Raw genomic sequence first — 14,767 nt, 5'->3', positions numbered from 1 at the left:
ACAATGACATATACTATCAGTGTTTGTTCAAACGCACAACACTCGTATGTCATATATGTCATACGAAATAAATCCCAAACAAAACACACACTATATGTATTTACTGTGTGTATGTGTGAGTGTATGCTACATACAGTTCATTATGACCAGCCACTGTGATTTATTGGTGAGCTGCCCAGGTTCCCTTGCACCCAGTGCATGCTGGTGTTTACTCATTGCGACCTTGCTTATGAACAAATAAAGTGAATTAATAAATTATTTCAGCCAGTGTTCATTTTGTATATCAGTCTCCTGCCTCTGTTCTCCATCTGGATGCAACCGTTCAGGGTTCTGAATAAGCCGGTGCCTCGGTAACGAGGCAGCACAGGACACATAGACACAGATCTCCCTTGGGTTAGGGCTCCAGCTGGAGCAGACATGCTAGGGCAACCTGTCCCTATTATTGTTTGTGACAGAATCAAGAAGGAAATGCAAGTAGTGAAAGTGCGTGCGTTGTGCCTGCACATCACATTCTGCTGGCAGTACCCCCAAAGTAATTATGGGCATGGGTGGCCAGCTATGACAGCTCATCTGTCAGCCAGCCAATAGGAGTCTGGGGCACCTGGTGAGCTCTGCGCCAGAATGATGAGCCACAGATACACACAAATTAAAAATCACATACAGTATTTCATGAAAATAACAAATGTAAGTAAATGACACTTTGATATTCTTTCATGCTACTCATTGACACTGTGGCACATGCATCGGCCATGTTGTTTCTCTGCATTTCATGCGCCATGCAAATTAGAACCAAAGGCGAAGGTTGCACCGCTGGCATTTTGATTTGAATTAGTCTCATCTTTATATTCAGAACCAAATTACAACCAAGAGACATTGGTTTTGAATTGGTTATCAAGTTAAGAAGAAAAACGTGTTCTGAAGAGGGTTCAAATTAAATCTTAAAGCGCATCATTAAATATTCTACAGTACAGCATTAGTGTTGACAAATATGTCAAAATTGTCTGTTCAAAACATTACTATGATTTGTTTGATTTATTTAAAGGAATATCTGAAAAAATGCTGTTTATACATTTTGATGATGTTTTTTTGAGGAAACACCGTTTCTGTCAAAACCATAGGGTCCATTGAACTCTTAGCTTTTCCCCCCAATTTGGCTGGGTCTCAAAGTGCGACAGGTCAAGCCAACTACACAGTCTCGCACCTTATTGTGCAGAACACATTTCTGTCGAGCCGACCATCCCTCCCAAATGCAACAACAAGGGGACCCAGTCATATTGCGCTCACCCTTTGGCAAAGGGCCTCCAATCAGGGATGAGTAATGACTACGCAGGCTTGCATGCGGTGGTCCCAGCTTTCTAATTAGTCTTCCATTAACTTTTTCAACCTTGGCAGCTGCGGGGTGCACGCTCAACAGACACAGATATACCCACACCTAGCAGCCTCAGACCCAAATATTGGGCCTCTTGTCCAAGAGTATTTAGTAACATTTTCTACTCTGCAGTGCTAATGTAAATCAAATTAAATCAAACCTTTCCCATTTTTTTAATTTTGCGTTTCGAACACAATTGTTTTTTAGTTGGTTCTTTCGGTTTAGTGCTAGTAGGGTTGTAAACAATGAAAGGTATTACGTATCATTCAGCTGCTACACTGCGGGGATCAGAAGTTTTTACAGTACCACACATCCATCAGCCGTAAGTGACTGGGAGAACAACATATAAAAATGGCCTGAAATCATATATGAAGACATTTTTAATTACTTTGTAGTTTCAGGCAATGTGGAAGCGCCCTAGTTCAGACAAAGAATAATGTCAATACGAAATTCAGAGCATATCTATTGCCTCCACACTGCTCTCAACATGGCGATGGTTGAGTCGGCAGCTCACAGCTAACGGTGCTAACAGTGCAAACAGCGGCAACAGAGCTGACAGAGTTAAAAGTGCTGACCTGAGACCAGCGCTTAGCTTGGGGGCTTGATTCCAACACACAGAGAAGGAGAGCGACTTCATTCTCTGCTCAAGTAGACATTACTCCACTATATCGTTACATAGCAAATAGTTGTTTGCTGCTATATTAATGCTCTGAAAGTCGAATAGAGAACCTTTAAACATGATAACACTATATGCCATTCTGTGAATCATGTTTTCTCCTTTGTTGTATGTGTAATCATCAATATAAAGCAGGCATGTACATGTAGTGCGTTGGTGTGTTATCGCTAATCTACATGAGAATGAACATTGTATTTTAAGTGTATGTGATTATAAATGTCTGTTGTATCTGATTTTGGTTCAAATTCAGTTAAAATGCTCTCCAAGATTGTTCATCTATGACTGCACCGTACTTTAGGTTTGCATGCAGGAGATAAGCTGACTTTGAGAGTACAAGGTGTTTTTTGAGACTGGTAGACTTCACAAAGAAAGAGTCACAGATCACCTTCTCTGTTGTATTTGATTCCTTTCACACTGTTAAGAAGTCTTGGCCAGCAGTTTTTGTTTGTCAGTGCTCTATTCTGGCATTTCTGGTTTTTATTTAGCATCCTGGTCCGGCTGGTATCTGTCAAAGACCATGATGTTTTTCTGATCTGTGGAATAAAAGAACTTGCCAAGCCTTCTGCAGAATGTGGATATGCTGTAACAGAAACTACACAAAGAGAATGAGGGAGAGGGAGAGGGAGCCAGAATCAAGAGTCTACATGACGTGGATACAAACATTTGGTTTTGTTTTAGCACAAGTTGTTAACTCAGAGTAATATTTCTCCTTTCCTTTATCACATCAAACACAACATAGGAGGAATGTAATCAACATCAAAGGTGTGTGTGTGTGTGTGTGTGTGTGTGTGTGTGGCATTTCGGTGTGTTTCAATGCAAGGCATGAATTTATGATTCATTCTCTTTCACAGTGGGCAGTCAGTTTTAGAATGGAGCTCCATAAAAGAGTAATGGACATTCCTGGGGAGCTGCTGTCCTGTGGCCTTCCAGCACCCAGTGGAATGCACTATCTTGGCATATTATCACATTTTTCACAATCTGTTTGTCAGCGAGCCCACGACTTCAAAGAGGACTTAAAGCTGTCTTTCACTTTTTGTCGTTGTTGAGAGAGTGAGTCTACATTTTATGAACAAAGCCACCCCCAAGACATCTAGCAAAATGAATGAATGTTACCATCCTGGATGCAGCTCCTAACATTTACTCCAAAGCTCGGATCATAAACTATTAATAGATAGATGTCTGTATGAGCATCAGAAGGGTGCCTCTTTGAATCAGATCCTTCGTGTTGGGCAGGGTCAGGAATGGGGCTGAAGCTGGTGAGCTCTCTTTATTCCCCCATAACAATACTATCTTGCATGGAGGAGGATGAGGGCCGGATAGCCACCATTATGGCTGTTTTGTAAAATTGCCATATTCAGTCAAGCGATTATCTGCTGCCGTGGTGTGTAATGCATCTCTGTGACTGTGACTGATCTTTGCACATCTAAGACTCCACTGGAAAAATGGGTAAAAGTGAAAGAGGTGACCTCTTTCTTTGCAATCTTTCAAAAGATTGGACTTATTTTAGACACATTATCACAGTCTGGAAAGTGTACATGGCCATTGGATAGCTTTATATATGTTTATAAACTAACAGTAGTCTACAGTATAAAGTATAACACACAGAGTTGTTTATATATTATTTTTACATCTAATTATTTGGCGAATGTCTGGGCTAGTGAAAGCACCAGGAACCATGATGCTCTCCAACTTTATCGTTGTTGTGCATTTGGGGGAAATAAATCATACACATACCGAATACTTGAATGATTTTGGCCGTAAAGGTGGAAAACAAAATGGTTTCCAGATTTCTACTGAGCCAACAATAGAAGTAAAATAACTCAAATATGCTGGAAGTTAATTCACATGTAATAATTTGTCATTACAAACTTTTAGTCAAAGAGCCAATGAGCTTGTACAGAGTTTTATTTTACTGTTTGTTCTGTTAATCAAACAGAAAGGAACCTCTTTCCTTTCTAATCAAAGGTTGGTTGTCAGTGCCAAAAATATGATGCCAGAGTGTGATGCTACAGCTTTTAAATAATGCACAAATGACTCACACAGTTAGTAGTTTTGGGGGGTCTGGTTAGCATCAGTAGCGAATACAGAAAGCCTTAGAGAGTTTTGAAATGTCAGTAAGGAAAAGGAGTGACTGGCATTGATCATCAACACCTACTGAGCTATTCACATTATGTGAGAGCCTGATTTCACCTTTACTGAATTCTTTAACGCTTTTCTCACAAACATTCTGCAGCAGCAGGTTTCGTCTTTGCAGCCGTTGCATGAATAGTATACAGTACATAGATTTATTTTCAACATTGTTAAGCACCTGTAACCTCTGCACATACAAAACATATCACATTTGCTGTCGTTGTTAGTGTTGACCACGTAACTGTTCCAAAGTTGTCGTTGAATCAACTTACGGTGCTACAACTGCACAGCTAGAAAACAAAGATCTAGGGCAAGAAAATGAAATAATTGGCTGATGGTAATATCTGTTATCTGACTTTAAAAAACAAACGTATGTTAATGTTTCTGTCTGTATTGTTTTTTATGATGTTGAAACTGAAAATAAGTCATCTTGTTTTCCCCTAAAGTGTTTCAATTTCACAAATAGTTTTTTCAAAACATTTGTTTGAGGTTTCAATATCAAATGTTTTCAACATTTAATTATGTCTTTATGATCCTAAATAGTAGCGTAAAATACTTTATTTACCATTTCTTCGTGTAATTTTCAATTTGGGTGAAAGTATTCCTCGTTGTTTATCTTTAATGTTGCAATTTCATGTGGTTGCACTGTATTTGATACTGAGGCGTATTGCTCTGCTCAAACAATGCACCCATTCAATAATGCTTCCACTGATGCGATGTGCTGTTATATTCTCTAAAAGTTGTCTCAGAGGGTGTATGGTTGGTCTTGAAATGGAGGGTAACTAATTAGATTTCTGAATGGCTATGATTGTGGCCTGCTGGTGCAGACTACCATCAAATCTAAACTTGTCCAGTTAGTTTTTCTGTCATGTAATTCACCAGAGAGACTTTTTGCAATAACACTTATTGCTCTTCTGTCTCTTTTTCTTCCCATGCAGATCACACGGGTCATTTTCTGTGTCTTCCTGGAGAACGACTTTGCCATCTACAAGAAGAAAATGTCTGAAATGTTTCCAGGTATGTGTCTTAACTTCTAATTGTCTGTACTCCCACATCATTCCTTTTCCTCCCTTATCATTTAGTTTTGATGGTATTTGTGTAGTATGTGATGTCACCATGTACCTAAATGGCCGTCTGTATAGACCCAGGCAGCTTTGCTACCTTGTTTATCGTAGAAAACATCTGCAGCAAGAGATATGTTGTTCCTGGGAGCAGTGGCATAAGTACCTGTCAGGCTTGGTTGACACCTTCAAATGCAGACAAAGTCAACGCAGCCGCACGGCCATTTGGGAGATTAACAGTAGTGATTTATGCAGACAGTTGGTAAAACAAGCGTCAGGTTCTGTATGGATTGCCTTAATAGGATTAGAAGAGTTAGATTTCTTGTAGGCGAACCAGCAAGCTGATACTTTACATAATTATTGATACTCTGATGAGACTTTAATGTCAGATTTGATTGACTGTAATAACAGTCCTCGGCAGTGAATGTCTCCTGCAAAAGCTAAAAATTCAGGGATGAATAGCAACCGCTGATCATCCTTGGTTACTGCTCCTCAATTCTTCGTGTGAAATAAACAAACATCCATTATCTTCAACTCCCACTCTCGTTTCTGTCTCTCTCTCAATTCCCTCCCCCCTTTTACGGCATCATCTTTTTTTTTTTCGGGGGCCAGGAGCAGTCACCATCTCTGATGGGGGCTCCACGGAGGATTGAGTTTAATAGCTGGGGAGCTGAAAGAGGCTGGCTGGCTTCACCAGCCTTGCATTACCTCCCATTTACCTCACTTTTCCCTCCCCACCTCCCCAACGGAATACCTGCTCTCAGGCCTTCATCTCACTGCTCCCAGATGGAGAGTGTTTTGTTCTCCCCCGTCATCTGTCCCGCTCCCGGCCTCGGCTCTATACCCTGAAAGATTACATTATGGGGAGAGACCTTAATTATTATCCTGCCCCCGTGCACCCAGCAGCCGTCTCATCATATTAGTGCTCTGAGATGAGAATCTGGGGCTGTTGTTCTCTAGTTATCACTCTCGCCACTTACAAGTGCTGTCAGTGGATAAATGCCCTGTATTTCTCCACGACTGGGAACAGAGGAGACACAAAACTACAGGCTCTGCCACAAAGGGGAATCAGAAAAGTTCTGAGAGCGAAGTTATTAGAAGACTCTTTAATAAATATTGTTAACCATCATGCAATGAGTTGCTAATGAGGGAGGCAGAGGTCAGTCTTTCAATTATATGTAGGGTTTTACCACAGGCACCACTTTTCCTCATCAAAGCGTCTCGCCTGTCACGTGCCCTTTGACCTCTGGAGTCAAAGCCACCTTTATCACTGCTTTATGTGTGGGCTAGAGAGGATATTAATTATATTATATACCAAATGGCTAAATAAGTGACATTCCCACTCGGGGTCATTGTCTGGAGAGAGGCACCACGCTCACCTACACCTGCTCCAGTCTTTCACCTGGTGCTTGTTCAAAGCTTTTACCGTCCTCTCGCTATGAAAACAACCGCTCTTTTAAGATGTTCCATTAGGAATATGCTAAGATAACACAGTTACGTCTGTGATTGTAGACTAGACACTCGCGTACGGGAGTGAATTCTTCATCCAGCCAGGCTGCATCACGTCGATGAGTTCAACCGATGTTGATAGGTGTGCTTTAAAGAAAGAAGTGCTGATTGCACCATGTAGGGAAAGCATAACCAGGTAGTGTGAAAAGACTTTCATTTAGCCTGCGCAGAGTGGCAGTAGTGAATAAGATGCTGTGAATTAGCTCAGCAGGTGTGCTTGTATGCTTTCTGAACATCCTATCATCCTCACTGCTAGAGACAGACAGTCAGGTAGATCTTACAGCGACGCTGAATGCGTCACACAGAGGCCTGAGAACATTCTGTCTCCCGCACCATGCTCTCGTTTTTAATAACCCTCTGTCACGTCGACCCCCTTCATATTCTCTCCCCCTCTCTCCCTCACTCATTCTCACTTACACCTCTCCTGGTTCCCATGCCACTAGCCCATTACCTCATCCACTTTCTATCATTTTTCCTCATTATATCAAGGAGGAGTTTCTCCACGGCCGCCTCTATCACCAACTTGTTGTTGAGGATGTTGTGAATAGTGGCCTTGATGTTTCTGTAATTTGCCTGTGTGGTCGTGTGAAACTCAGGACCTTCCCTGTGACATCAGTTTCAAGCATGTCTAGAGCTGAAGGTTGGCGCAATAGATTTTTTTATTGAAGCCTTACTACTCTCATTTTTCATTGTATGGCTGCTTTCCTCATATTCAAGCAATCTGTCAAGTGACAATGACTGAAGCAGGAACGTGTAAACAGGACATTTGCATACAGGAAATTGCTTTATTACATTGTGCATTTCCACAAGCTGTCACTATGAGAGAGCCAAAATATGGTTACATCTCTGCAGAAGGAGGAAACTGAAAAATGGCCAAGAATACTCATCCACACCTGCATACAAGAACATCAGCCACGACACACAAACACATACATATAAAACAGGAGTTGCACCTATTCAAGTGTTGGATATTTCAACACTGACATCACAGTGAAACATTAAAACAAATGAATTTTTTGCAGTGGTTTGTGCCCCGTGTTCAAACAGACTCACAGAGGAGCTGCTGTTTGATGACTAATGATGGAGTTCTCACAGAGAGACAAAGGTCTTTTTAATGAATGCCAGTTCAAGGAGTATTTCAGTTGTTTAGAGTTATATGTTGAAGCCTCTCAAACACAAATACTGAAATATGCAAATAACACAAACAAGCTAATACACACAGCAACTATATGTAAAGCTTTTGCCTCTGTAGTGCCATTCGCCATCCATTACCCAACTCGCCTACTGAGCTCATAACCAGTGATATAATGACCTATTCATTACTTTAAAAAGGCCATAAAAGTTTATACATCTCAAAGGTGCTATGACAGTCTCGCTATCTGGTAAAGATGACCATCAGTGTTTGCATCATTTGAATTAATACATGCACCTTGAATTACCATGGTTGTATTTTCAGAAAAAAAGTTATAACCATTAATCGACAGAGCTTAATCAATGCAATTAATCATACGACATGATTCTATTAAGTATTCAGATTGGTTCATAGATTGTGATTTACCACATGCTTGCCTTGGCACGTATTATTTGCGAGCATGGAAGCAGTCAGGCAGCTGTGGTTGCAGAGAGTAAAAGCATGTTGAAATTGATTCTGGGTACAATCCCTCACTAATATGATCCGGGTGGCTGCCCACAAGCTGGGCTCCATCTCTTCTTTTCCTCAATCAGACACAGTGCTGACAATATTAACACAGCTCACAGATCAGGAGGGGCTGCTACATTCTCCCCAAATGTTTCACTGACTCTCCAATTGACATTTGTTTGCATGGCTCTTAATACACTCCAAACTCCCAACCCCACAGCCAAACACAAACCCCCCAAATGTCCATAATAATAGCATCCCCTCAACCCCCCACTGCTTTGGAAGAAGTAAAGCTGATATGCACATGCTTCTATCACACACATGTAACGTGTGGAGAGAAGAGATGAAGGGCTCCAGGAACCCTGTGAGGGGTGAAAATTAAGTCTGTATTGCTTTCACGAGGCCATCCCGCTGGGCAGGGGAAAAAACCTGGTGCGTTAGCGATGTGATTGTCAAAAAGCACAGGGGCTCAGAGTCTCTCAGTCAGCTTCGGCAGATATGAGGATTCACCTTTACTCATCATAATTGAAAATGTTCATGTCTGTGCATGAATCATAGAGATGTAGAAAATACAAAAAAGAACAAATACATATCCTGCAAGTTTCTTATCAACGCGGTCTTTTTGATGTTATAGAGGTTTAGAACTTGCTTGGCTGTAGTACAGTTACAACTTTAAATACATAATGGCATGCTATACCAACATTTGAGTGCAAAATGTAACTTACAGGAACAGCTCTTCCTCTTTGAGGATCGACACCACAACTAGACGGTTAGCTCAGCTTAGCATAAAGACGTGTAGCTGGAGGAAACAGCTAGCACCTCTAAATGACACTAATAAACATGGTGTATCTTGTTTGTTTAATCTGGACATAAACTGAAGTGTAAAAACAAGTTGGGTTTGATGTGCCGGACTATTTCTTGGTCGGGTGCAGTGACTTCCTGAAATGATGTCATCACCCTGAAGTTGCCAGGCAACCAGAGGAGACATGTAACATGTTAATTAGGGAGCTTTTGAGCCACTAATGCTCTAGTTTCATATTTGGCACACATAAAATGAAAGTGACATTCATCCTCTCGCCTAACCCTCAGAAAGAAAGCAAATGAGCATATGTCAACAAAATAGTTTTTGTTGATCCAAAGATCAAGCAGGCCATCTTGCAAGAATCCCTTGTGTGACGCTAACCGTGCAATTGTGTTGTCTTTACCCCTTGATAGAAATAACCGTGTCATATATTGTTTTTCTAGACTAAGTCGCATGCATTTCTTGTGTTGACAGCAGTGTTGAGCAGTGGTAATAATGTATAGCATGTGGCAGTAGCTGCGACACTCCATGTTTCCATCCTTGCACTATTGTTATACTGTATCAGCGTGCCGTCCTTTGTTTCCCCAAGCAGGGTTAGATTAATGCACTGTACCCTTCTATTCAGTGTTATACAAAAGAAAAGTCTGTCGCTGGATCCACTGGGAGCTCTGATGGTTACACTTCCACAGAACAGATGACAACAGCCTTTCATCACAGCTAATGCTTGCTTTTGCTTGTAAACCACAACGCAATCATTGCTCAGACTCATTCACCGCCATATATACACACACACACACATACACACACAGTCATAAATGTGCCCACACATGCTCCATTCATATGAACTGTGCATATTAAAATGCAAGCACACGCATGCTATATATATGGTGGCTTGACTTAAAGAATGTTGAGGCATGCTGAGATCTGAGTGTGTTGAGTGTGTGGTTGTACGATTGGAGCCGGGATCTGTGAGCAGGCATCCACAGCTCCTCTCTCACTCTCTACCCCTCTCTCTCTCTGCAGCTCTGCATCCTTCTCATCTCTCATTGTGCAACTCAACTCATCCCCCCAGAAACACCTTTAGTTCACTTAGTCTGTTTCACACAATAGACGTATATAGAAAAGAAGAGAAATTCAAAGTTTTTTTGTTTTGTTTTTTAAAGGCGCAGTTGTCCTCCCCAGCCTGCAGTCACTTGTAATTTAAGGAAAATAGGAGTTTTTGTGTATTATTTATGCTGAGCCTACCAGTATAGGTTTAATTGAAAAAGAATGTCTCATAAATGTGACCCCCTTCCCCCAAACACACACCCACACATTCATTCATTTGGTGTAATAACTCACTAGATCCAAGGCCGTCTGGTGGCCAATTTGAGGGAAGCTGTAAAGGGTTTTTGGTAAGATTTGGGAGCATGGCAGCTGGTGTGGAAGTAGGAAAACGTGAAAACGTATCTGCAGAAATGTGAATAGAATGGGTTTTTCTTTTCATGCCAAAAGAAGAATCATAAATCAATCACAATCTACTTACGCTTTTTGTTTAATTGGTTGCTTGGTTTAAGTAGACAGAGCACACAGCAAAATACTGTGCTCTAATATTATAATCAGGGAGACAAGTTTTGATGACTCGCTGTATCTTACATTATAAAATAGCATGCTTTGACATGCTGTCTTCTTCCCCCTCTGCCAGACAATGACATGGAGGTTACAGAGGAGCAGCTGAAGGGAGGTGAGTGACAGAATATTTCATGGTTGCCTTTTCACCTGAACACCTCCATTAAAGCACACAGAGGCTGAGTGAGTGGCGTAGCTGCAACTGGTGACAGCGATTTGCTAGGTTTTATGCAGCAGATGAAATTGAATGTTTATTCATTTGGTGACGAGTTGAATCCCAGGCCTGACACATCGCAGTTAAAAATACTTCATGTCAGGTGCATTACATTACTAGAGCTTATATCCACAGCTAATTCCCAACACCATTCTGTTCATCCGGCTTACGGGCACAATGCCTTCAGACCACCTTTAGCGAGTGACAAAAAAACAGCAGAGCAACATCCCTCCGCAGCATGCGCCTGGCGATGGCACAAACACAACTGTCAGCGCATAATGCTTTTATCACCGCGCCATCTTGGCACACGGCCTGCAACTCCCAGATACTGCTTATCGGGATAAACTATTGACATTTGTCTGTGCAATGATGTCCTGAATAAGAGATGGCTTGAACGGAAAGCCGCGTGGAAGTGTGTATATTATTTGAATAGCAGGAACAATAGATCCAATTGACCTGTGAAGCAGTAACTTTTTTTTCCTCATTTGTAGGCAAAATAATTTCATTTTTATGAAATCTACTGCCTCTAGCAGTTTTCTCCAAGGTACAGCGGGTCTGAGAAAGCAGCTGATGGCAAGTTTTCTTTACGAGTACGAGGGGATTCAGAGCAGGGTCCTGCCAGATCTAATGGCGCTGTCCCTCGAAGACGTCATAGTGCACGTGCAACCAACTAAGCAAAGAGCAATGTTAGTTTTACTGTCTGTCAAATAAAGTGTTCAGATTACTGTAGATGTAGAACCCAGGGTGCTATCAAAATGTTTTTTCTCCTAAAGTTCCCCCCATGATTTGCCAATTACACGCATCTGTGTTTTCAATGAGATTCCATTTTGGGTGAACATAAAAGGGCTGTTTTATAAGTGCACTGTAAAATGTGATATTCCAGAGTAAAACAATGTGCACGCAATGGCTGAATCATAAAGACTTGGCTGAGAGGAAGTGCCTTTGAGTTTGTCGTATTTGTTGGTGCCTGAGCGACTGCTTTGTTTTCTGTCGGGTTCCTTTTTACACCGCATACTCTATAACAACATAGCACCAGACCATATCAAGCCAGCTGAAATAACCCCTGATAATCCGAGCTCTGTTGTATCATCATGCCAGCTCTGCCCCGGTCCAGTTTGGACTTGTTTGATGGGCCTCTGTGCCAGTGCCAAGGACTGGCCTTTTATTGTGCTCCATCAGCCAGAGCTTGAATCGGTGCAGGCTGGAGTCTATTCAAAGGATCGAATGACTGTCATTCTCACAGGGAATGGCGCTTTTGTCTCACACTGCGATCTGGAGTTAGTCACAAAGCCTCACATTCCTTCTTCCCTTCGGTCCCACAGGAGTATTTTTTTTTTTTGTCTGGCAGGTATAAAACAAAACAGTGTAAAAGGCTGTGAGTTCTCCCACAGGGTGTTGTAGCGTGGTCAGCCGAAGCAGGACAGCCAAGTTAGAATAATCAGTGCTCCGATGAGTTTGGCTTTCCAAAAGTCTTTAACTCACACCATCTCTCATCTAACAGTTCCAATTGACAAGATGTCACGCCCTTCGCATCCTGATGGTGTTGGGGGATAACGACATGTCACTCCCCCGTCTGTAAATCACCATGTATTCTTGTATATTTATAGATGACACACCTCCATCTACGAAATCCACAACCAAGGAAGAAAGTGAAGACGGTAACAGACGTAAGCATATTTGTGTGTGTGTGTGTGTGTGTGTGTGTGTGTGTGTGTTTGCGTGCGTGTCTGTTCCTTTTGTATTCTAATTTGAATAATCATAACTATGTTTTGGACATGCCAAGTGTCATGACTAGTAAAGGAAACATTGATATGATAATCATTTGTTTTGTGTGTATGAAGTAATGGAGTGTGTTCCTCGTCGGTTAACTCTTGCTCTCTGGTGCCAAGTTCCTCTTTGGGGAAATGAATACAAGATGAAGCGTGGTCTTTTTTAAAAGAATGTTTTCTTTGAGGCAAACTTATTTAAGAAGCCATTATCTGGCTATTCTGCCGTTTCAGCCGTTTCAGCCCCTTTGGATGTGTAATATTGAAACAGTTATAGGCTTCTCCGATACGATGGACCAAAGATAATTAGATTCTTACACTGGAGGGTGTTAGTAGGCAATTAAAATCGTACACCATCCATTTGTCTTCAAGCCTTAAGGTTGCAGGGAATTTTTGAAGATAGCAGTCATGGTTGTTTTCTTTGGGGAAACGGGTTCTCGGCTGATTGTGAGGGGCTGGACTAGATAGCGCAGACACTTCAAGGACGTCAATACATTCTGTGTTGTTAAACAACTCACAATAAGTCATTTCTCCCCGCCTATTCAGCATACCTTTCCCTAATCCACAGCAGTAATTCAATATGATTCACAAATTCAATCAACAGCATTAGGAGGGCATAAGTATTTCGTAATAATCTTTATAAATCCTAATTTATCAGGCCCGGCAGCTTAATAGTAACTAATCCATTCACAAAAGGCCTTGGCACAGCTTTCTAGCATGGGAACACTCAGTCCTTGACACAACCTCTCTCAGAGGAAAGGAATGAAAGGATTTTGTACTGCCTGCACTGCAAAGGTTAGGACTGGTTTCGATGTAGCACATAGCAAGGATTAATCATAGAAAACACTCAGATGTCAAGATAGCGCAGAGCAGAGGAAATGCGAGCGAGTCAGCTCTGTGAAACAGACATTATAAGATGCTTGAGAGTCCTCTGTTCTCCCGTGTTTTAAGAAAGATGCACTGTATTTCACCATCTTGTCTATAGAGCCAGCAAAGCAGGTCACCTATTTGGTATAGTCAATATGTGGAGCACTTTTTGGAATAAATTACACTGCAGCACACAGTTAGTGGAGTGTGTCTATCAATATGGTTCAGTGCGATCCATCACATCCATCACGCTCCTCAGGGGATTCACTCTCGTCAGTCCACGGGTCAGACATGAGGGGTTTTCAGCCACGGCACTGATGAAGAGAAGGCATTAAGGCTTTCTGTTGTTCCATGATGAATACACTGGTTAGTGGACTGAAGGTAATTATAGGGCTGCTCTGTCACACACACTGCTACAACTGCAACTTTGCACGAGCAAAATGCTTCTTCAGTCTCAGTGGACTGAAGGAAGAAAACAGTGAAAAGCACACAATTAACACGAACAACCAACTGTAAGATCTTATTATGAACATCAGACAAAATCAAAACACGTCTCACACCATTTTTTACATTACTGTGTATTATGTGTTTTTTTAGATTTATTTGTTGTTATTCTATTCTCTAAGCATTGGTTTACTATTCATTGCTTTTATCACGCTGTTTTTTGTGATCTTTTCTAAGCACTTATGTCTCATAAATCTCTAATGAATGTCCTACTTTCATGAGACATTTCAAATGTAAAGTGCTCTATAAATTAAGTTCTAATTATATTTACTTTAGGACCAACACAACAGGGGAGTTGTTCAGATTTAAGAAACGGTATCACAACTCTTTTTCAAAAGCAGCAAACACGCGATCCCTCGTCATCTACAAATAACCCCTGAGGTGTATTTGCAAAAGAGGATGACAGATTAACTGTGTGTGTATGAAGAGCTATGTTGTGATGTAATCCACATGAAACATAGGCACAGCATGCAGATGCTGCAAGCTATAGAAAGAAGAAAAGACAGCGTGGGGAAGGGTGGGTGAGACACAGAGGGGAAGTGCTGGAACAGAGGTCCAGGGCGGGGTATTGCCTCTTTAGAGCATACCTGAGTTGGCAAGCAGGCCCACAGTGTCTATTATT

At 41.5% G+C, this 14,767-nt stretch overlaps 1 protein-coding gene across 1 annotated transcript in view; it reads left to right on the top strand.

Annotated features, from left to right (window-relative positions):
• The window catches only part of macrod2 (mono-ADP ribosylhydrolase 2), a 379,266-nt gene that overhangs the window by 343,042 nt on the left and 21,457 nt on the right, over nt 1-14,767 (top strand). The window contains exons 9-11 of the mRNA XM_031875650.1: nt 5,114-5,192; nt 10,871-10,909; nt 12,616-12,675. Coding sequence (XP_031731510.1) covers nt 5,114-5,192; nt 10,871-10,909; nt 12,616-12,675 — 178 coding nt within the window. The remainder of the gene's footprint in view (nt 1-5,113; nt 5,193-10,870; nt 10,910-12,615; nt 12,676-14,767) is intronic.

The sequence above is a fragment of the Anarrhichthys ocellatus genome, unplaced genomic scaffold (genome assembly GCF_004355925.1).
Source record: "Anarrhichthys ocellatus isolate YVR2014 unplaced genomic scaffold, GSC_Weel_1.0 scaffold3, whole genome shotgun sequence".
NCBI classification, from domain to species: domain Eukaryota; kingdom Metazoa; phylum Chordata; class Actinopteri; order Perciformes; family Anarhichadidae; genus Anarrhichthys; species Anarrhichthys ocellatus.
Note: the sequence above shows the minus strand (reverse complement) of the source record. Positions and strands in the feature narration are given on the sequence as shown.